Source organism: Magnolia sinica, chromosome 3 (assembly GCF_029962835.1).
Source record: "Magnolia sinica isolate HGM2019 chromosome 3, MsV1, whole genome shotgun sequence".
NCBI lineage: Eukaryota > Viridiplantae > Streptophyta > Magnoliopsida > Magnoliales > Magnoliaceae > Magnolia > Magnolia sinica.
Genome location: NC_080575.1, coordinates 117,155,541 through 117,177,755, shown reverse-complemented (window position 1 = coordinate 117,177,755; position 22,215 = coordinate 117,155,541). Strand labels below are relative to the sequence as shown.

General features: G+C 38.7%; 1 protein-coding gene across 2 annotated transcripts; it reads left to right on the top strand.

Moving 5' to 3' along the window:
* The first annotated feature begins 5,824 nt into the window (after nucleotides 1-5,824).
* On the top strand, nucleotides 5,825-21,902 carry LOC131240910 (probable bifunctional methylthioribulose-1-phosphate dehydratase/enolase-phosphatase E1 1). 2 transcript variants are annotated; one of them, XM_058239442.1, is made up of 12 exons: nucleotides 5,827-6,204; nucleotides 6,336-6,472; nucleotides 10,084-10,179; nucleotides 10,263-10,382; nucleotides 16,324-16,413; nucleotides 17,396-17,578; nucleotides 17,849-18,004; nucleotides 18,909-19,058; nucleotides 19,146-19,247; nucleotides 20,019-20,128; nucleotides 20,264-20,382; nucleotides 21,298-21,902. In XM_058239442.1, exons 1-12 carry the CDS (start codon nucleotides 5,991-5,993, stop codon nucleotides 21,387-21,389), a joined length of 1,569 nt encoding a protein of 522 aa, XP_058095425.1. In that variant the 5' UTR covers nucleotides 5,827-5,990; the 3' UTR covers nucleotides 21,390-21,902. The 2 variants fall into 2 exon arrangements, with proteins under 2 accessions (XP_058095426.1, XP_058095425.1); XM_058239443.1 differs by lacking the exon at nucleotides 10,263-10,382 and having other exon boundaries at nucleotides 5,825-6,204.
* The last annotated feature ends 313 nt before the right edge of the window (nucleotides 21,903-22,215 follow it).

Here is a 22,215-nt window from a genome sequence, read left to right as displayed (position 1 = left end):
TGTCTGTAATATATATGAATTTTTAATTACATCACTAATAAAGAAAAATAAACCTTAATTTGTAATTATTTAAAATAACAAAATTTTAGCCATAATAAAAGTTATCCAAAATAGTAAAACTTATCTAAAGCCTAATTTGATAAAAATAGAAAGTTTAGATAAAAGTCCTACCATGATTACAAGTAATTTTTAAAAAAGATGAAAATTTAAAACTCTAAAAATAAGGAAACACGGCAAAAATTAGAATTATTAAAAATAATATTTTTTTTCGTAAAATTTCATTTTTGAACTAGAAGCATGTGTTTTCTTGCGAAACAGATAGACACGACTAACTTTATCAACCGATCAACCTCGGATGGCCCATTACGTAAAGATTGATAGGTTGTGCGTTCTATAACAATACATATGTAAAAAGTTATGACCAATTTATGATTCACACTTCAAATGATAATTTTTCCCTATTTGAATTGAACGCACCTGAGGCTCAATTGCACCATGCCTTACGTAGGACCGGGCTTGAATATGATGGACTACTTTCACTTCCATTTGATCTTCTTTTGGTCCAAGCATGCTAAGAATGTATCTATGCCACATTCTACATCAGTCCCCCCACTTAGAAAGAACTCATCCTTGAGTTATTCAATGGACTTGGCTCATGATACTCATATCGGTCAGCCTCATTAAAAGTCTGTAAGATCTCCATGCCTTTGGGAAGATCAATAATATTAGCATTATTATTTATTTTCCTGATGATCGAAATAGAACATGTCTTCTTATTCCCCAGCTTATTATATGTCACAGTTGGAAACCTCTCCTTACGCAGGTGAAATAGTACGTTATTATCTACTTTAAACACCTTTTGGCACTGCTATTTATTAACATCTTCATTGTACCTGGCGTTATATTTGTATAACTTATTCTGGACATCGGCATGCACTGTCATGATTCGGTCCGCCATATTTTCTACCGAAACACTTATAATTAGTAACTTACCAAAACACTCATAATCGTTAGCTTAGGCAGGGGAGCTAGATCGAGTGTATATTTGGTAACACAACCATATACAACCTTGAATGAAAACTTATATGTGGATCAATTATGTATGTCGTTGAAGACAGATATCACATAAGCAAAAGCAACAACCTGCATGGAGAACAATTCGTTGGGAAGTTCATCGGGCATAATTCATTTGGACTTCTGCAATACTGGTTTCAACTTTTTTGGGATGTTTATGAGTTCTACTTATTTTTCCTTTTCAACTAATGTGTTAATATCTCCCGTCTCTTCGGTTTCTTTGATAAAATCTCATTCAGTTACAAGAGTTTGCCTCTCAACTTTAGAAGTCATGGCTTGGTTTTTTGTACTCATAAGGGTGATGATAATATTTCTACTATCTTCAACAAATATAAATATGTTATCCTGATCTATATGCGTAACATCAACATGATACTGTTACGGTCGACCAAGTAGCATGCGACAATACTCCATATCAATCATGTCACACATTATTTCGTTCTTATAATGTTTACTAATGGAGAAAAAAATACCACATTGTTCAGTTATTTTTGTTTTATTGGCATTCTTGATCCATCTAATCATGTATAGAGATGAGTGCCTTTATGTCTTTAGTTACAAGTTTTCTACCAGTCTTTGATAGAAGATTCTCACTACTCTCACCATATATGATCAGATCACAAGCCATTTGCTTCACGGTGCACCTCATTCGAAAGATGTTATGCCATTATAAATCTATTTACTCATTTTGTATGTATAACACTTTCCTCATGATTAGAGTGGTGGCTTACGACTTATGACTAGTGTTGCACCACAAACGTGATGACTATAAGCTCCATTGATATCATATTGCTCATTATTACGAACATGAATATATCTAAGGCTTTCGTCAAACGGTCAATCACTACTTGCGGTTCTTGCATGGCTCGCAGATTCTTTTGTTGGAAAGCTTCAAATACTGTCTTTGTCATAGGATTGTTCTTTAGAGCACTGTTCATGTGATTGTTGCCTACATCATTATTAGATGCTATCGAACTAAGGAAAAATATGGCTATAAAACCAATTACCGTAGGAAAGAGTGTAAAGAGATAATGAGAAAGATCATTATCTTTCTCAAGTATGTAGAACATTCAATCCATGTAATAGTTTCTTGAATCCACAAGAAAAGAGAGAGAGAGAGAGAGAGAGAGAGAGAGAGAGAGAGAGAGAGAGAGAACTCACATAATTTTATTGAACAATATTTATAATGTGTATGATTTCTTAATTATATTACTAATAAATAAAAATAAATCTTAATTCATAATTATAAAAAATAGCTAAATTATAACTCTAATAAAAGTTATCCAAAATAATAAAACTCATTAAAGCCTAATTTGTTAAAAATAGAAAGTATAAATAAACCTTATTAAAGGAGTCATAGCATGACCGCAAGTAATTTCTCAAAAAGATGAAAATTTGAAACTCTAAAAAAAGAAAACATGATAAAAATCAAAATTATTAATAAAATTTACCTAAAATCTCGTTTTGACTTAGAAGCATGCATTTTCTCACGAAACGTATAGATACTACCCACTTCGTGGGTCGATTGACCCCAAATGACTCATTATGATGAAGATTGATAAGTTGTGCGTCCTTTAATGATATTCAGATCAAAAGTTATAGTCAATTTATAATTAATACTTCATGTGACAATTTCTCCCCATCCATATTGAATTTCTTTAAATGGGATGTGCTTGAGGCTCAAATACATAATGCCCTGCGATAGGACTAGGCCTGGATTTAACCGACTATTTCCACTTACGTTTAGCCTTTTTTTGGTTAGTTATACTAGGAATGCATCTGTGTCAACTCTTCGTCCATATTTGGGTTAGGAAATTGGATGGTGTGGATTGACATACAGCTACGTTTGAAGAGTTGCTGCAGTTTTTTATTATTTTTTCTCAAATAACGAAGGAATCTAGCACGTGGTTGAGATGTCAGGGGTGGCACTGGGATTGATAACATGGGCCAGAGCTGGTGGCCCGCCCTATAGGGCCAAAGGTTGGCCCCTGAACTTAGCCTGAGTTTGGGTTGAGGCCCACTTTTTCAACTTAGGTTGGGTTTAGGGCTCATGATGATAGCTGACTAAGCCCCTGTCCAATAATCAAGTGGGTCACTAATACAAAATGCTGTATGATTTGTAAGAAACTTGTAAGATTCCATTAAACATTCATGAGGAGTCTAAAGGGAATTTTATTTGTTTATTTATTTATTGGGATCATGATTCTTTCATCAAAATTATTTATATGAGGGGATTGAATGTGATTTTTCTTACATGGCGGATCCTCGCCAAACTCAGCTCTGTAGGGCCCGGGTCAGGGCTGAGGTCTTTATAGCATGATTAAGGCCACAGCTGGGTTACATCCAGGTCTAAGGGGCTTTGGCCCGGCCCTAGCCCGGTCCATTGCCACACCTACGAGATGTGTGCCTAGATACAGATTGAATGATAAAAAAACCAAACTGATCAGAAAACATCAACCACGTGATTTTATAAGTTAAACTATCTTTTGAATAAAATGTCAGATGTGGGCCCTACTAGAGGCGGACGAATAAAATAATTAGAAACTTTCTTTCGACTAAAATGATGTATTTGATGCTCACGTGTTTGATGGTATGACTGTCTATATTTGCTGCGGTTCTTGTCCTTTAGGGCCCATTAATTGGACGGCGGCATGCCTGTATCCACGTTTATGATGGATTAGTTACCGAGCCTGAGCATATTTCTAAAACGGACTAACACGACTCGAAACTCACTGAGTCAACTCAGCTCGACGAGCTTTTGAGCTGTTTCTGGGAAACTTGACCATGAGCTTGACTCAGTCCGGACTTGAAAAGACTTACCAACTCGTCTTGACAACTTGGCTGACTCAAACTGAGTCAGCTGCCACGGCCTTTCAATAATAAAAACTCTACAAGAGATGGGAACAAACCTGCATTCGTGCTAATGAAGCAAGCCCCGGTACCAAACCGAGGTAGTTTTTTTACAAATGAATTCATATTTTTAATTGAGTTTAAACATTTATTACTGCTTACATTTGTCGTTTATATATGGTATAATACTGAGTTGAGTGAATTAAAAACTCGTCAGTCTTTGAGTTGATTGGACTGAGTTTTTAGGTGCTATGAACATGAGTGAGATGGATCGCCTGATTTTGCCCTTTTGGCTTTCTTCTATAATGTTTTGAAAAGAATCCAGACCATTGACTTGTTATGTTGCACTGTCACGGATCAAACCTCCACATCCTACAGAGAATAATCTCAACTGTTGGTTGTTGGCCAACAAATAGACTGTTATGATTTAGAAATATGATAATGGTCCTCATTCAATTGAAAAAAGGTCCTAATATTGGAAGCTTCAATATTCCACTCTTGAACTTTTGGGGCATTATCCGCCCAAGGTGGGCTGCGACGGAACAATGGTCTAGATTACGCTAGTCTGCAATGCCATTAAAATATGCATCTGAGATGCATAGGCAATTACCAAAGAATACATCTAATTGAAATCACGGTGTTTGGCGGCCTGCAATTGAAATACACATAGATTTGGTAATTGGAATCACCAAAGTGTGTTTGGCATATAATATTTGGAAGAGAGAAAGTAAGAGAGATGGCATCAGAATCACCAAATTGTGTTTGGCATCCGGTATTTGGAACAGAAATCTAGATCATTTGTTTGCCACAGTCTGGAGAACCCTATCTATTACAATATAATTGGGCCACATCATCTGCGGTTAATACAATGGATGCAGATTGCGTCCTACCCCCGCCCGTCTCTGGCCATGAACGGGCAAATCTGTTGGCTGGCCCACCGTGGTTTATCTGTTTATCTACGTTGTCCATCCTTTCTCTCATATCATTTTAAGAAATTTGGACAAAAATGAGGTAGATTGAACAATCAAGTGGACCACACCAAATAATAAGCTTGGTTGCATTAAATGCCCAAAGCATGAAATGCGAGAATCATCTATGGTGTGGTCCACTTGATCTTGGATTTGCCTCATTTTTGTACTCATGACCTAAAATGATCTAAGAAGAGAAGTGGACGGCATAGATAAACACATACATAGTGAGCCTGCCCACAGAACTGCCCATTCATGGCTAAAGATGGGTGGGGGAGGACCCAATCCATGTCCTAATACAACAATGCGGGCAAACAGAGGATTCGTAATCTTGAAAGAGAGGGAATGAGAGAGATACCTTTAACTTATGGCACGGGGGTAATCAAAACCCATGAAAGCACATCTTTGCTATGAATTAAAAAAGTGTCGTTCAGGGGCTATGTTCATAACTTGTATTTGATATGTACTGATAAGCAATGGTACTGCCGTAGAATCCATGTTAATTAAAATCACTAGCTGTGCTTGATGGCTTATAAATTAAAAATTCATTAAAATCTGACAATTTGCTAACTATTACTTACTAAATTGCTTTGAACAACTAGTATTTAAAAAATTAAGAGCGAGAAATATGATTGATTTGTGACTTAGTAGTAATTGAAATTTATATAATCAAATTATATAATTTTATTTTAATTAAAAAAATCATTATAAATATTTTTTATCACAATAGTTACCGCTGATTCAGGCTACAAATGGCCTCAAGGTGTATTGATGTGAACCACACTCATCCCAAATACACACCAGTCTAAGAAATGGAAACCCGCGAATGCTGTTATCGATCACCTTTTCAGCGTTGCCAAAACGCCAGTGTCATTTTGGTAAATTGTCTCTCGTGGGAACACTTCGAAAAGGCATCTCGGATTCTGAGTAGATTGAAAACTCGGCGACCGAAGTGGCTGAAAGGGGGTGTATCTAATTCAAGAGAACGCCATCACCACAGACTAAAATTACAGAAAAACCAATCCCCCGACCTCAATAAAAAATAATCACACTCCACCCCTCTCCGATCGAAAGAGAGAAAGGAAGGAAGGAAGAAAAATGGCAACAGCTCCGCCGAACGGAATTTCGTCCCTCTCGTCGGACGCATATCTGGAAAGCAAGATTGTGAAGGAGACTAGGTCACTAGTCGCCGATCTCTGCCGTCAGTTCTACACACTCGGGTGGGTGTCAGGCACCGGAGGCAGCATCACCATCAAAGCCCATGACGACTCCGTACCCAAACCCCAACAGCTCATTGTCATGTCCCCTTCTGGTAATTTTGTAATTTCTCTCTCATCAGATCATCTTCTTTCAGTCCCAAACAGGGCAAATCGCGATTCATTTGAATTGAACTCTCTCTCTCTCTCTCTCTCTCTCTCTCTCTCTCTCTCTCTCTCTCTGCAGGGGTTCAAAAGGAGAGAATGGTTCCTGAGGACATGTATGTGCTGTCTTCGAGCGGCTCGATCCTGTCCGCTCCTTCCCCCAAACCATACCCTCACAAGCATCCTAAGTGTACGGACTGCGCTCCTATCTTCATGAAGGTAGGCGCGTTTGGTAGCTAGTTTGCGATTCCCCCGAAAGCTAATTTAGTTGGTTCATTGGGTATGTTTGGACATGCTATGGAAATAATTAGTTCAGTAAAGTGGAAATAGTCAAAATTCTGTTTCCTTAGCATTTATAGCTTGAGAGTGAGTGCTAAACTGCAATTACATCACAGTCATGCTGGAGAGAGGAACGTAACTTGGATTTTGGCGGCCACACCATCGAGTTGATTAAAATGAATGTTTGCAATTCAATTCACTTGTGTATCCAAATGGAGCCTTAGGGGTTGTTTGGATGCCTATAAGTTTTTAAGTTGTAAGTGGACGTACACCTAAAGGCACTGTCTGTTTGGATGTAAGCTGTAAGTGTGAGTCACTTAAAGGTAAGTAGTTTTTTGTGTCTGGGTAACCTATAAGTCAGTTATACTTATGGGTAAAACAAAGATTGAAGTGGAAAATCGCTCCAAAATCTTCAAATCACATTAAAAAAGTTTAGCATAAAATGTCATTGGGTTGAGTCCATCTAGATTAAACTTTGAGTCAATTCTTAAGCTAAAACAATTATAAGTGAGCCACAAAAGTGGGTCCATGGATTCAAAATACTGGTAATGCGGAGCATCTACTTAATATAAGCAAAAAGAAAGTTAAAGTTATTAATAATAAATCCAAACATAAGTCTTAATTACAATTCAAAGCATGCAAAAAGGATGGCCAAGATTATTCGTAGAAGATACATCCAATCACAGATGTTTAGGACCATCTAATTGCTGTGATTTTTGCAAAGCAGCATGTAGAAAGGATGGACAAGATCTTTTTCAGAATAGAGGTCCAGTCACAGATGTTTAGGACCATCTAAATGCTGTGGTTTTCACAAAGTAGCATAAGAAGAGTGGACTGTACTTAACTGATGGTCCACATAGGTGATGTAGATGGCAACTATTCCAAATGCAATTAGGTGCATTGGAAGGTTCCCATACATGTAGCCCACTAGATTTAAAAAAAAAAAAAAAAAATCCTTAAAAGTGGGGAACTCCGGCGCATTGTACTTGAGGTCTGTCCAATCACCCTTGGCCCATCCATAATGTGCTCCAAGACAATGCTAGGGTGGATGGTCTGGTCCATCCATCTGGTGCTCCTTACACTGGGTTTGGAAACCGTGGGAATTTCTATATGATTCGTGAACATTTATTGGATGGTTAATAATAAAAAAATATCCAATGATCCTATCTCCACATGCGCGTGTCCACGACCAAGTGATAGTGGGGTGCACAATCTAATCAGTTTTATTTGATAATACATGCTGTGTGTACAATTTTGTGATTGCCTGCACATCAAGCATTGTAGCATTCCAAGGATCAGGTGAGCCATATCCAGCGTCAGCGTATTATTTGTGGGCCCCACCATGGATCGTATATGCCATCTAATCTTGTCAGATTATGGTTCTGAACAGGCTGATTGGACTCTAAAAAAAGGTCATTCCAGGGATCAGTTGGGCCACGCCACAAGCAATAGTTGGGATGGGGATGCTCACCATTAAAAAATTGTGATTATTTGTGGGGCCCGTTGTGAACTATACATGCCATCTATTCCAGTCAGATGGTTCAAGTGACTAGGATGATTGGAATGCAGAAAATCAGGCCATTCCAATACTCAGGTGGGCCACCCCACAATGAACAATTGTGAAAAGTAAAAATTGTTTAGATTGTTGTTGTGGCCCACCTGATTTTGATATTGACCCGATTTTTGGTACCGTACTCTTTCCTTCTCTTCCAGTTCTCTAGTGCCACTCCGAATAGGGGGGAGGGGGGTGCGGTGCGATAAGTGACTTACAGGTTAATTTCCTCCCCCAAACACCATCTACAAGCGACTTGTCCCTTCCCACTTACAGAACTTCCAGGTGTCCGAACAACCCCTTAGGTGTGTGTGAGTTGGGATTGCTGCTATTCAGACAGCCAAGCAAGCTTCAATCATAAGACATCAGATTGTTTTATACATATTCTATGGAGGGGCTCATGTGAATGTTTGCAACTTGGGCTGCTTGTACATCCAAATGCAGCCTCAGGCGTGAGCTGGGATTACTGCTATTCAGATGGCCAATGCAAGCTCCAATCATAAGAAATTAGTACTTTTCATATTTTATGCACGGGCTCATGCAATCACGAGGGAATACAACACAAATCAAGGAATCCAAGGCCGGGGATGATAAGAAGTGGAAGTTTGTTACCATCATTATATGCATGGCAAGAGGTTTTACAAAGCGGCTAGTCTAGATATCGGCATATTGCCAAAACTTCGAAGGGAATTAATTCGGTAATTTAAGTCCTTGTTCCTTGCGTTATTCTTTTCTTCTGGAATTTCATAAGGCTGTGTGAAACATAACTTATCGCAGTCGCATATGAAATTCTACTAGGTACTGTTTGGATATATCGTGTGTCCTGAAATGGATAAGAATTAGAGTCTCCGCATGTTTAGGGAGGCCTGGAAAAGTTGGTGCATGTGGTTCCCTATGCATAGGTTCCTTGATGTTCTGTGCAGATCAATAGCGAGATCAGAACAGTTCTTGCTGTTTGTAAATTGCTTTATATTTGGGTGGAAATCCAAATCATGGTTTTAAATAGCAGTTTCATAGAGTGGCTTATTTGGAGGCCGAGCTGTTCACCCCGACTCATTCTGTTCAGTCCTATTTCGGTCCGGTGAACCATGTCCAACAAGTATCTTATCCATTCTCATAATTTTCTGTGGCTGAAAAAATAAATGTCCAGTAACCTATTTCATGCCAACATGATGCATGGCACCAAATAGTGTACTGCAGCAACGCTATATTAACATGCTTCAGTAATATTACTTGGTGAGCAAGCTTCCTTAAGTGTTCCAATTCGTTTCGCTTGTTCCACAAGCGTGCTTGTGTGAGATTAGGATTGATCGTGCCACACACACACTCCAGCGACCGTTTGAGGATTGGGTGTCTGATTTTAACTGTCATTTTCGGCATCACTGTATTATTTGCTTATTTAGTCAATTTGCACTAGAATTGATTCATGGGCAATGGGCAGTTTTGGTGGGAAAATCAAAGTGGTTATTGATACTCAATATAACTCCTTTTTTTTTGGGGGGTACTCAATATATCATTGACAAGAAATATGAGAGATAGTACATGTTTTTGCACACATTTGGATTTAGCATACTGAGCAAGATATTCTATAACGGTAATAGTGGTCGTAACAACTATCACCATTACCTTTATGATACGGGCTGTAACGGCCGTTATGGGCCTTACGGCACCCATAACGGCCATTAGGTCTCTTTTTTTATTATTGAAAAAACCCAAAAAACATGTATCAGCCCCATAATGGACCATTACGGGGCCGTTATGGCCTTTACGAGGGGCATAACGGGCTGTTACAGGGATTGTAACAGCCATCGTGGGTCATTTTTTTTTTTTTTGTTTATTTTCCATAATGGCCGTTACAGCCTTTACGACCTTGTAATGTGTAATGGTTGCCACCGTTACCTTTACGTAACAGCCTTTATGGCCCCATAACGGCAGTTACAGCCCCATAACGGCCGTTACGGCACACCATGATACTAACTTGTCGTCATTGTCCTTGCAGGCTTATCAGATGCGTAATGCTGGGGCAGTAATTCACAGTCATGGGATGGAGTCTTGTCTAGTTACAATGATTCATCCCTCATCAAAGGAGTTCAGAGTAATTTCTTTCTTTCTTTCTTTCTTATTTCACGGATCTTTCATCTCTTGCCATTTATGAGCTCTAGAATTCTAATGTTGCAGATAACTCATATGGAGATGATAAAAGGAATTCAAGGGCATGGTTATCATGATGAGCTTGTGGTTCCAATAATAGAAAATACTGCCCATGAAGCAGAGCTCACAACATCCCTTAGTGAAGCGGTACTTTCTTGTAATGCATTGTGGGTTTTTTCCCGTTAAGTTAGCTTCATGTTCTTATTGATACTCTCCCTTTGAGTTGTTGATACTGAATGGAGGTATGATTATGGGTGTTTGTTTCTCATGGACACACTAAAACAATAGATTCTCTTGAATTTATCGTGTATAGTCTCTCTTAATTGGTGTCTAGAAATTGAGGTTATTCTCAATTTATTATTGCTTTCTTTTTGTCCTGTTATGTGCCTATATGCAGTGTGTGCATTTTTTCACTTGGTGTTTCAGGCCATGAAATGAGAAAATTCCTGCAATCTCTTGTTCCATTGCTTTTTGTCATCCAATCAATATAGCATGCTAAGGTTGGCTAGACACAGTGTAATGCAAGGACATTTCACACTGGGCTCGAGTGGGGTAGCCTGTGGGATGCCGGGACACACTCGGGGTGGGTTACCCATGTGATTTGGGGCCCGCGGGGGAGGTTTTGTGTTCGAGACTCGTCACCGGGGGTGATTAATGCAGGGGGCATTTCATACTGGGCTCGAGTGGGGTAGCCCGTGGGATGCGGGGACACACTGGGGGTGGGCGGCTCATGTAATTTGGGGCCCACGAGCCCACGAGGGAGGTTCGGCCGAGGTTCTAACCCATGAGATGTGGGGCCTGGGCTATGAGATAAAGGGATTAATTCGCCATACTCTAACAGTTCGAGCTTTTAGAGCAAGTGGTTAATTGTCTTGCATCAAATTGGTATTAGAGCGAGAGGTCTCGTGTTCGAGACTTCTCACCAGGGGCGATTAATGCAGGGGCATTTCACACCGGGCTCGAGTGGGGTAGCTGATGCAGGACATGGAAAATTAAATATGATATGCAAGATTTCAGGCTTAGATCACACCAATTCAGAAACAATCACGCAAATTCCACATCCCACATGAAAATCCAAACATTCAATTAAAGGGGAATCTATGCGGGTCCAAGCCGACACAGGTTAGGACTGGACCAATAAAAATTAGAAACCAAACGATGTCAAAGGGAAATAAAATCAACTACTCATGCATAAAAAAATCAGTCCCTAATCCAAGGGATTCCCTAATTTTAATTCAAGGAACCCTAAGGTGATAGAAAGGGGCAAATCAATTAGGGATCATGTAATCTAGGGTTATGATTCATGAAAAACGGCTATGAGAGGATAAAAGAGGATAAAAACCTGACCCAAAAGATGATCCCGCGTGTGGACAGCAACAATGGCCCAGACGGACGTGCGTGTGATCCCGGCCGCACGTGTGTGGGGCCCACTATTCAGAAAAAGGCCACCTTGGCCCTGGTCGGCCAGGGATGGACTCCAAAACCTCCAAATCTCAGCTCGATCCGATGTACGGTTTGTGCGTGGTGCTCCGCCGAAGTTTCAGCTCGCCTGCGGGCCGAAATCTAGAAACTTGCTATAATGAAGAAATCTGATGCAATAAAAAGGACAAATTCAAAGTACAGATGGTGGGGAAAGATGAAAAAAAAATGATGGAAGATGGGGGTGAATTGGGATCGATGTGGCTTCGCACCACGGTAGTTAGCCCTTCGAAAAGGGAGGGCTTCGCACCCACTTTTGAATTCTTCCACAACTCACGAAGAGAGCAGAAAAATAAAGCAGGAATTTTTTATTAACTTCAATGAATGAAAAGAACTACAAGGGGTGCCTATTTATAGGGAGAACCCTATACCCAAAAACTCGCACCATGTGCGACACCTATTACTTGGCGATGAAGTAAACTAAAATAAAAACCAAACGAGGAAATCTAAAGCGTTCATGATGTTTTAAATAACAACAATAAGCAAAACCTAAAATATAAAACCAATCCGACGAGTGGGCCACGATCATGAGATCCCATGGTGGGCTTTTCTTGACTATCGGGCCACTTTTCTGAATCAAAACTTGTCTTCTAGCTAGGAGGCCCTCCCTGGACGTCGTCATCGAGCCAGATCGATGGTGGGGTCCTCCTTCTGCGTACGTACGTGCGTAGGGGTGGCGGCGTGAGTGCGCGTGTGCGCGTGATGTCCCCATCAGTAGCTCGTGGGATGTAGGGGCACACTCGGGGTGGGTAGCCCATGTGATTTGGGGCCCACGGGGGAGGTCTCGTGTTCGAGACTCTTCACCGGGAGTGATTAATGCATGGGGCATTTCACACTGGGCTCGAGTGGGGTAGCCCGTGGGATGCGGGGACACACTCGAGGTGGGTGGCCCATATGATTTGGGGCCCACGAGCCCACGAGGGGGGTTCGGCCGAGGTCCCAACCCATAAGATGTGGGGCCTTGGCTATGAGATAAAAGGATTAATTCGTCATAATCTAACAACACAATGTTTATGTCTCTAGATTATGAGTTTAGTTTGTGTAGTTTTTTTTCGGAGTCGGTGTCATCCTGGAATGTTCCTCTCCTTGGTATTTTTGCTTTTCCATTTCTCTCCTTTACCAATAGCAAAGCGATATCCAATTATTCTTGTTTAATGGATGATCGAATTATGTATTAAAAAAGATATTAAAAAACAAAGCTGCAACCCTTCCAAAGAAAAAAAAAAAAAAAACCAACAAAACAGCAGAATGAGATCAAAGCTGGGGCCAAAAATTCTGCAAATACAGAGAGCTTATCCAGTTATCATAAACACAGACATACATATTCATACATACATAACTTATACACAATTCATGCATAAACTGATTGGTCAAGTAGTTTTTTTTTTCCTTGTTCTTTTTTCCTTATAATTCTCTCATGTTTTATGTGCATACTTTGGAGTCTGAAGAGAATGCAAGCCATTAGTGCAAATGATGGTATCCACTGCACCTACTTATTCTAATTTGTGTTTAAGGAATTTATAATCACATTTACATACAGAAATAATTTAAGATTAATATCATTTCTCATCTTCTAAGTTCTAACAACACAAATGAGAATGTATTCCATGCCTATATCGATATATGTGCATGCGCGTGTTCATACCTATATGTAGGATGCTTGCATGTGGAGATAAGCCTGTGCCCTAGTGATGATGACTTGATATGACATTGAAGTCAAAGGTTCAATTTTCCTGCTTAACTGTTAAAAGTTATAGGATATATAAAACGTACTGATGGAAAGTTTATGACAAGCTTTTAGTGTTTATAAATTTAATCCATATCAGTATTATTTGATGTATTTTTATACATAATGCGTATGTTCCATTGATTCTTTCTAACCGGGCGATGCATCCCATGTCAGGAGAATTTGATCCTGACACGCATATGGATTCTTGGGCGATAAAGGATCATATGCATGTACCTATGGTTCATGTGGCACATATACCTCAATCATTATGCAACAGCTTTATACGAGTGATCCACATATCATGTAATTCCTTATTGGAGAAGCAAACAATTTAGTGGGGACTAAGAATTGCATCAGTTATCAGGAGCGAGCTGGTTCAGGTTGATGGCTCTAAAAGGCAAGGCGAAGAACCAGAAGGATGTGGGTGGAGTAAGCAAGCAAAGACTGACCTATGGTTTGAGGATATGATCCTTCATAGAGTGGCCTGGTGGAACCGGACCCATTTAGTTGGGATAAGGCTTGGATGGGGAATTGTTATCATTGTTAAAAAAAGAGAGGGATTGTATAAAAATAAATTGTTTTTTAAATATAATGAAAATATATCGCTAAATCCATGAATCCTATTTTTAGGGGTTCAATGAATCTGACACTACTAATATCAGATTTCTGACATTGTACTAAAATTGGATTTTGACACTTGTATCCATGTTCACGCAACTTGGGCTTTAATGGAAACTGTTAAAAACTTTAATCATGTGGGGTACAGCTGATGTCTGTTATAAATGTATGTCTGTTATAAATGTTATTTGCCATCCACTGAAACATAATATTGATGTCCCATATCACTGTGGGTGGCAATGGGCCTGATTTGGGCCAAGCACAGGCCCAGACAGAAGCTTAAGACCCAAGCCCGTAATGTCCAAGGCTCAAATCCAGCCCAAGCCCATGCCAGACCCAACCCCAAAATTGAGAAAATCCCTATTTCCCACTTGAATGTTCCTAATCTATCTTTTGGTCAAGTTGGCCAAACATGCAGAAACAAGTAGATACCTAGAGGAAGGAAATCAACGGTCTATAGTCAAGATGCGTGGGTTGCTCAGTCAATGGTTAGAAGGGCATGTTTGTAGGATATAAGACATGTACATATGAAGTCGGGTCTGGCAAGGCTAAAATGACCTGAGCCAAGCCCAGCCTGAAAATTGATTGGGCCATGCATCCCAAGCCGAAGCCCAACCCACAGGCCAAGCAATAGGTCCAAGTCCAGTCCAAAGCCGAGTCGGGCTTGTTGGACTTGGCGGGTTGCCAGGCCCATTTCTACCCTTTTACATATCACCACCACCACCTTCTCCCAACAATTGGGTCAGCTTCTAAATGGTAGATTGACAAAAAAATAAAAATAAAATTACAGTAGGCTGCCCACATAACATCAGCCTTCATCTTTTACTTGGGCTTTTGAATCAGCTATGGTAAAGGCTCACAATCAACAACCACAGTCATCTAGTTAAAAAGATCCTCTAGGATATACTTCTTTGATAATAAAGGCTCCTCTCAGTTAGGTCTTAGTTTGTTGCAAGAATATGGCACTTGAAGAGCATTATCTTTTTTTCTTTCTTTATATATATATATATATATATATATATATATATATATATAAACTGTCACCCGCATTTTCATCCTATTGACTAAACATAGGACATGAGTCTTGAAACACCATGTAATGTAATTCTCATAGGAGGATGACTAGTTCAAACACACATCGACACAAACAAAAGAAAAAACAAGATTTGAAAAAGAGTGAATAATAGGATAGTAACAATAGGAGGTTGGGCATTGGAGCCATCTCTTAGAGGCATGCTTTCTTTATTATAATTTCTATCATATTTTCACATGTGATGAGTTTTGGATTTTATTTTTTTTTTCTTTGTATGTAGTATTGGGGATATTGCAAATGAAAATGAATCATCCTACATATTGATTTCTAGTATACTTCAGTCATTTAAAAATGGATGAAATCAATTGCTCATACTGGGATTTATGGTGTTAGAGCAAAAAGATCCTTGGAATCTTTCTAGTAGTCTTTGGTGTTGTTGAAGATTTGACTCACCAATACGGTTCAATCAGAAAGTAACATTTTACCAAGTTTGACAGCTTTTTAGTCGGATGTCTTTAACCTATTGTCATGATTGTATTTATAGCCACAACAGCATATTGGCATATCACATTGTCATGTTAGTAGTACATAGTCCAAATGACTTCAGTCTTTTACAAACAGCTTGCTATTTTTAATAGCTACAGCCTTTGTTTCTGATACTAGGAAGAAGTTTTATAATTGTATACATTACATATACAATACATGGCATCTTGCTGATACTCCTGTATAATGTAAATAACAAACATAGCATCTTGATGATATTTATGTCCTATATATATGGAATAATAAATAATTATGTTCTGTAGACTTTCATTTTAGAGTGTAAATTGAGCATACAGCTTATGGATATTCAAACATAAATTAAGTACCAATGCATGCTAGTAGTACAAGTCATTCGAAAGTGGCACTGGCACCTGCTTACTCAAACAATTGTGCTTCAATGGCACCAGCTTACACAAATGATTGTGTTTTAATGTGCCTTCCATAATAACTTATCCTGCTATTTATTATTACTGTTATTTTTTTATGATGACTTCTTCACTGGTATTGGCCTTCTGAGGGTCAATGTCTGGATTATTGGTTTGCAAAACACAGATTGGCTCTTGATTTATGGTTTGAAGCCATTTCTTGTTTAGCTTTCAAAATTTTTTTAATCATCTTTTTACCAATTATGATGTGGAAAGTAGTATTTCTGAAGGATTATTGACTTTAACATCAATGTTTTATAGGTGGCAGCCTACCCAAAATCAACAGCAGTGCTTGTTCGCAACCATGGGATTTATGTATGGGGAGACTCATGGATCAGTGCCAAGACTCAGGTTTGTGGTCATATCTGTCTATTTATTTTGTGGGCTGAAAGGTACAACTGAAGCTTCTGGAATCTGAGCTCTTCTGCAGCACGTTTTTTTTCAAAAGGGTGTTAGTTTTATTTAGGGATTGGGCTCCGTGATTTCATTCTTGGGTTTTAGCGAGCTATGGGGCTGGCTGGTTGTATTTTTCCTTTTCTTTTGATTAATAATGTTCTCATCTTTCAAAAAAATACAAAATAAAAAATTTATTTGAAGTAAATAAATCCCTACTGCTTCTCCCAGATTATATATTGGCAATAAAAGTATTTTCTCCAGTTGTGCCCAGCGTCCTGGCTTTATATGTGAGTTTAGGTGGCTGTTGGCATAAAGCAAAGTTTAAACATCCAAATCAACTCAGAACTTGGTTAGTCCCTGAGTATGACTTAACTGTCTGAGCAATAGGCAGCATGGAATATAAATCCTTAAGTTTGCATTTTAGATTCTAATTCTGTAAAACATTCAAGTTTCAATCTCACAGATATGCTAACTAAATTTGTTGCTGGTATGAAATTGTCATGTTAGGAAGCTTTTATTTGCATCAACATATGTTTCTTAATTGGCTCTTATATTGTGCTTGCTCATAGATCATCTCAATCACATATGGTGTGCTGCAATAACAATTGCTTGCTTTGTACTTCATTTTGTGCATGTGAAGGAACTAGAAGTTGAGTGGCCAAAATTTCATAAAAGATGAGTGATATTATGGATCTGGAAAATAATGTTGAAGGAATATGCATCCATGGCTTTGGTCTACATGGAAAAATGCTACCATATAAAAGGCATGACTTGGTTGATATGCATTCTAGTTTTTGTAGGAAAGAGTTTTGAGTCAAGGCTTGCATGTGTTCTCCTCCAATTTCACTTACTAATGGCATTAGATGCTTAGTGGCCAAAAAGGTGAACTCGTGGCTTATGATTTCTTCCTGAACTTTAATTGGAACTATTGTGTCAGGCTGAATGCTATCATTATCTCTTCGATGCTGCTATCAAACTCTATCAGTTGGGTTTGGACTGGTCTAGTCCAAGTCACGGTCCACTTCACAATGTAAAAGGTTTATCGGGTGATGGTAGGAATGTAAACGGGGCTATGAAGGCTGGGGTTCTGAATGAAAATAATGCACTTGAGCTATCTAGAGTAAGTTCTTATACTCTTTATCTTTTGTATGTCAGTGTTCTTTATTACTTTTATTTTCCTTTCAAATTAAATATCTACTGCAGGATCTTTGTTTTGGGGTCCAATAAATTTTCAAACTCATACCAGTTTGTAAATTCCATTTGGAACACTACCGATGAAAAAGAAAAATGCATCTGGAGTACTTCATGAGTTTTCTTTCCCTGTTAGATTATCCTCTACTACTTGAAATTGAAATCTGACTGATCTTTTGAGTGCTTTGGATATTTGCAGCAATGTATTCTTCTTGACATTGAAGGCACCACAACCCCAATATCATTTGTTACTGATGTTCTTTTCCCATATGCCCGTGATAATGTGCGGAAACATTTAACTATCACATATGACAGTGAAGAAACTCAAGATGACATTAAGCTTCTGCGAGCCCAAGTAAGATTTAGATCCTTTCATTTAATGCCATTTATACGTTATTAGTGGAGCCAAATTGATCTTTACCATTGGTTTATTACTTATCTTTTACCATGCTGTGGACTACTATTAGCATATATAATAATATAATAATATGGAATGTGAGAGGATATACCTTACTAGGATTTCATTCAGCACCAGTTTATAATGATTAGGTATTTTAGTAGGCTTTTATTCACCCAAAGAAATGCATCGAGACAAGTAGCAGTTTGAGGTGTGGTATAATGAGCTCTGAAGAGTGAAGAGCAAGTTCAAGCTAGTCTTGACTCTTGAGGTTTCTCTCCTCGCTTTTGATAGATTGTAGGGAATTATTGACCTTTGAAAGATTTTGAACGTGCTACAGATTATGGCCAGTATTTGGCTACAAAAGATGGCATGTTCTGTGCACTGGTTTTTGAAATTATTGACCCATTATTTTCTCATCATAAGTCTGAATATGATGGTAGTCTATTGATCCTTAGAACGTGTGAGGTCTGAGCACCTGATTCAGCTGTCTTACCTAACATATATCCATCCATGACCAGATCAACCTTGTGGCAGTTGCTCCATAGTAGCCTCTGGGCAAGCAGCATAGGTGTAATATGACATGCCCAAACATATCCATCCATGTGGGGTTTGAGATGGCTGTAATCCTTATCCATGGTTGAAATCAAGCCAGGTGCATGTCTGTGTGGAACAAGTCATTGGTGGGTATTTATCATTCTGTGAACAAGTAGGCTAATAAGCATCAATCTGGACAATCAGAGAGTGAGTTGCTGCATTGTAGCAATTCATGTGTACTTCCTGTTTCAAGTTAAGAATCGAACACTGTCACCTTTGAAAGTTTCAGATGAGGGATGGTAAATGGGGTTTCACTTCTGTTCAGGTTCAAGATGATTTGGAGCAAGGCGTTGTTGGTTCTGTGCCCATTCCCCCCGATGATGCTGGTAAAGAGGAGGTGATTGCATCCTTGGTAGCTAATGTGGAGGCAATGATAAGGGCTGACAGGAAAATTACCGCTTTGAAACAACTGCAGGTAATCAAACTGTAATTTCAAATAGTGCCTACTTTCAAAGGGCTTGTCCTTGGTACCTCTTTTATTTGCCAACATTTCTGCATGCAGGGCCATATATGGAGAACTGGATTTCTACATAAAGAATTGCAGGGAGTAGTTTTTGAGGATGTTCCAGAAGCTCTTGAGAAATGGCATGCTATGGGCATCAAGGTTGTACTTTTACTTATAGCTTTACTAACCATGGGTTTGCGTATCCGTTGTGGTCATAAAGGCCCCATTTTGAAATTTTTATTTTAAAATTCTCTTGTTTTCCAATTCTTCCTTCATTGCAACCATGAATGAAGCTTGCAAACCAATTTTAGACTAAATATAGTCCTATTTTGAGGATCAAAACAAATTTCTGAGTGGGATTCAACAATTTAAGTGGAATGGGTCATCTTGGGAAGTATCGGAAGAAGGGTAAACTATCACTTTAGATCTTGTTCCATTAGGACCTATTTGGTTGACTTCCAGCAGATCAAGCTGACAGGCATCATTCTTATCAAAGAATGGTCTAATACACCATTGAATGCATGCTAAAAGCACAAACAATGATAAATTCTCAGGTTTTACAATTTTTTCCTATTTTCACATTATTTTTTTAAGAATTGTTTTGTGCTAAAAAAAAATTTGGTTGATACAGGCCTGTATCCATCCAATATGGGTCTGTTTTTGTGCCTGTCCGATATTCCCACCAAAACCGTATTCAAAACCTTGTTTACTTCAAGGATTAGGATGATAGACTGCAACTAATGTCAATCAATATTTATTTTCTTCTCTTTTGTGCACGTTTTGAAGATTTATGGCCTTTGTTTCCCCGACTCTCGTTACTGAGGGGATAGAGGTCGAAGAATGGGCTATTCATTAGAATATGGACAGCAACCATTAAAAGAAGAATTTTCTTTACATAACGAGTTGGCACTGTTGCTTATCTTCATGCAGGTTTACATATATTCTAGCGGTAGTAGAGAGGCTCAAAGGCTTCTCTTTGGAAATACAGCATATGGGGACTTGAGGAAATATTTATGTGGATTCTTCGATACGGTGATAGGGTAGGTTTCCTTTTAGCATTCTTCTGGGAAAACATGTATTTGTTCATATATAGGCATTCCTGCTATTGTTACACTGGGTTCAAAGGCGACTTCTTATTTATTTTTTTCCCCTCCCCTTTTTATTTCTGTTTGCAGAAACAAAAGAGAAACATGCAGTTACTTGGAGATTTCACAGTCAGTTGGAGTTGATAAGCCATCTCAGATCTTATTTGTGACAGATGTCTTTCAAGAAGCTGTGGCTGCAAAGGCAGCAGGTAATTGTTTGCGACTTCTCTAAAGAATAATGAACTGTTTCCTTAACTTTGAACCTTTCTTGTTTTTTTTTTTTTATTCTGAAATGATCATTGATATCACATGTTCATCTTTCAAGTCATTAAGTGCAAGCTAGCAAAACCCTATTTCATCCACATATTCCTTCAAGGAGATGTGCAAAGTCCACTTGCCAGAGTATTATTTTGCATACTACTCTCAATAGGGCACATATGCGTGAGACCTAGGCTCTTAATCAGATGAGCCCCACTTTCCTATACCCTAGCCAGTAAATCAGGTTGGCCACACTATCAAAAAATGGAAGTAAAAAGAATTGGTCAATGGTCCACATTTGATGTACTCGTGACCACCTGATGACTGCAACAACTTGATTTTTGATCCATGAAGTAAACACGGCAGGGCCAACCTGATGGCCTGAGTCTTGCACAAACTAAGCTGTTTGATTCAAGATCTGATGATCTTCAGGAGTCCCCAAGGTTTTCTTTCTCGAATACCTTCTGTGACTGGTGAAAGAGTGTTTGAGATAAGTTCCGGTACATTCATGCAAAACTTGTATGCATGGATTTTACCTTTCCCTCGCTGATATTTCAATTACTTGCTGATGCTTTTCAAAATTGTTTTTCTTTGTTCTTTTGTGGTCTGTGTATTTGGTAGGCTAAATCATTCAATGATCCTTCACTAATTTAGCACGTTGATGCAAGAGTTTGATGCTTTGATGATAAGCAGGAAAACCTATCCAATGACTCAAAATTTTAGTTATTTCAACTTGAAAGGTTGATTTTTTTATTTTTTTATTTTTTGGTAAATTTCTAGTCTGTTTAAATTCTAATATGTTGCTGGAAAAGATGTCATATCATGGGTGTTTTACTAATCGATACTGCAAAATCATTGTGTTTCAGGTTTGGAAGTAATAATCTCCATCCGTCCAGGAAATGGAACTCTCCCAGAAAACCATGGGTTTAAGACAATCAAGACCTTTTCAGAAATCTAAGCAAATGCCATCTAGAGAGAACCTTGAATTGTTGCCACTTCTTTTCTTTTCTTCTATGGGTGAAACTTATTAATGGCCTGGTTTTCATAACCACGGCAAATGTGTACGTTCATCAGGCGCCTTACCTTGGATGGTCTGTATCCCAAAATTTCCACATATTGTACACTCCTAAGTCCTAACCCTTGGATTGGAGGATTCTCTGTGGTGGGCTTCTTTCCAATAACCATCCATTTTCTTTCCCCCTGGGCCTCCATTGATAATGGTTAGGATTGAAGATGGGTATGATTTCTGAGAGTATGGCTCATCTAAGGAACAGGATAATTGATGAATAGTTCATATGTTGCATTCGTTTGCCACGTGTTTGAAAATTGAGCTTCTGATAACTTTGGTGAGAAAAAAAGTGACAAACAGTAGTCTTGCCCTATACTCTGCATCTTTCCAGATGATATTGTTACTGAAAAAATGTTATATGGAAATTTCAGGATACTAATAAAAGTTTTCTATTACAAGTTCCCCAGTTTTCTTTGGTAATTTGTTTTTCTTTTGTGAAATGAAACCATAAACGGATGAATAGAGTTGCTATGATGCCTACATATACATATGGTGCCCCCCCTATGCATATGTGGTTTGTGGGTATGGATAAAATCCTGAATTAAAATAAATAAATAAATAAAATATTCAGCTTCACATACAGGCACCATATCAGACACAGATATAGGGCCCATCTGATTACCATTCAAAGTTCTGTTCAGCTTTGCTATTTTAAATGGCATCCGTCAAGCTAAGGCCTATCTGAATAGGCATATAATGGGTAGGCTTTCTTCAT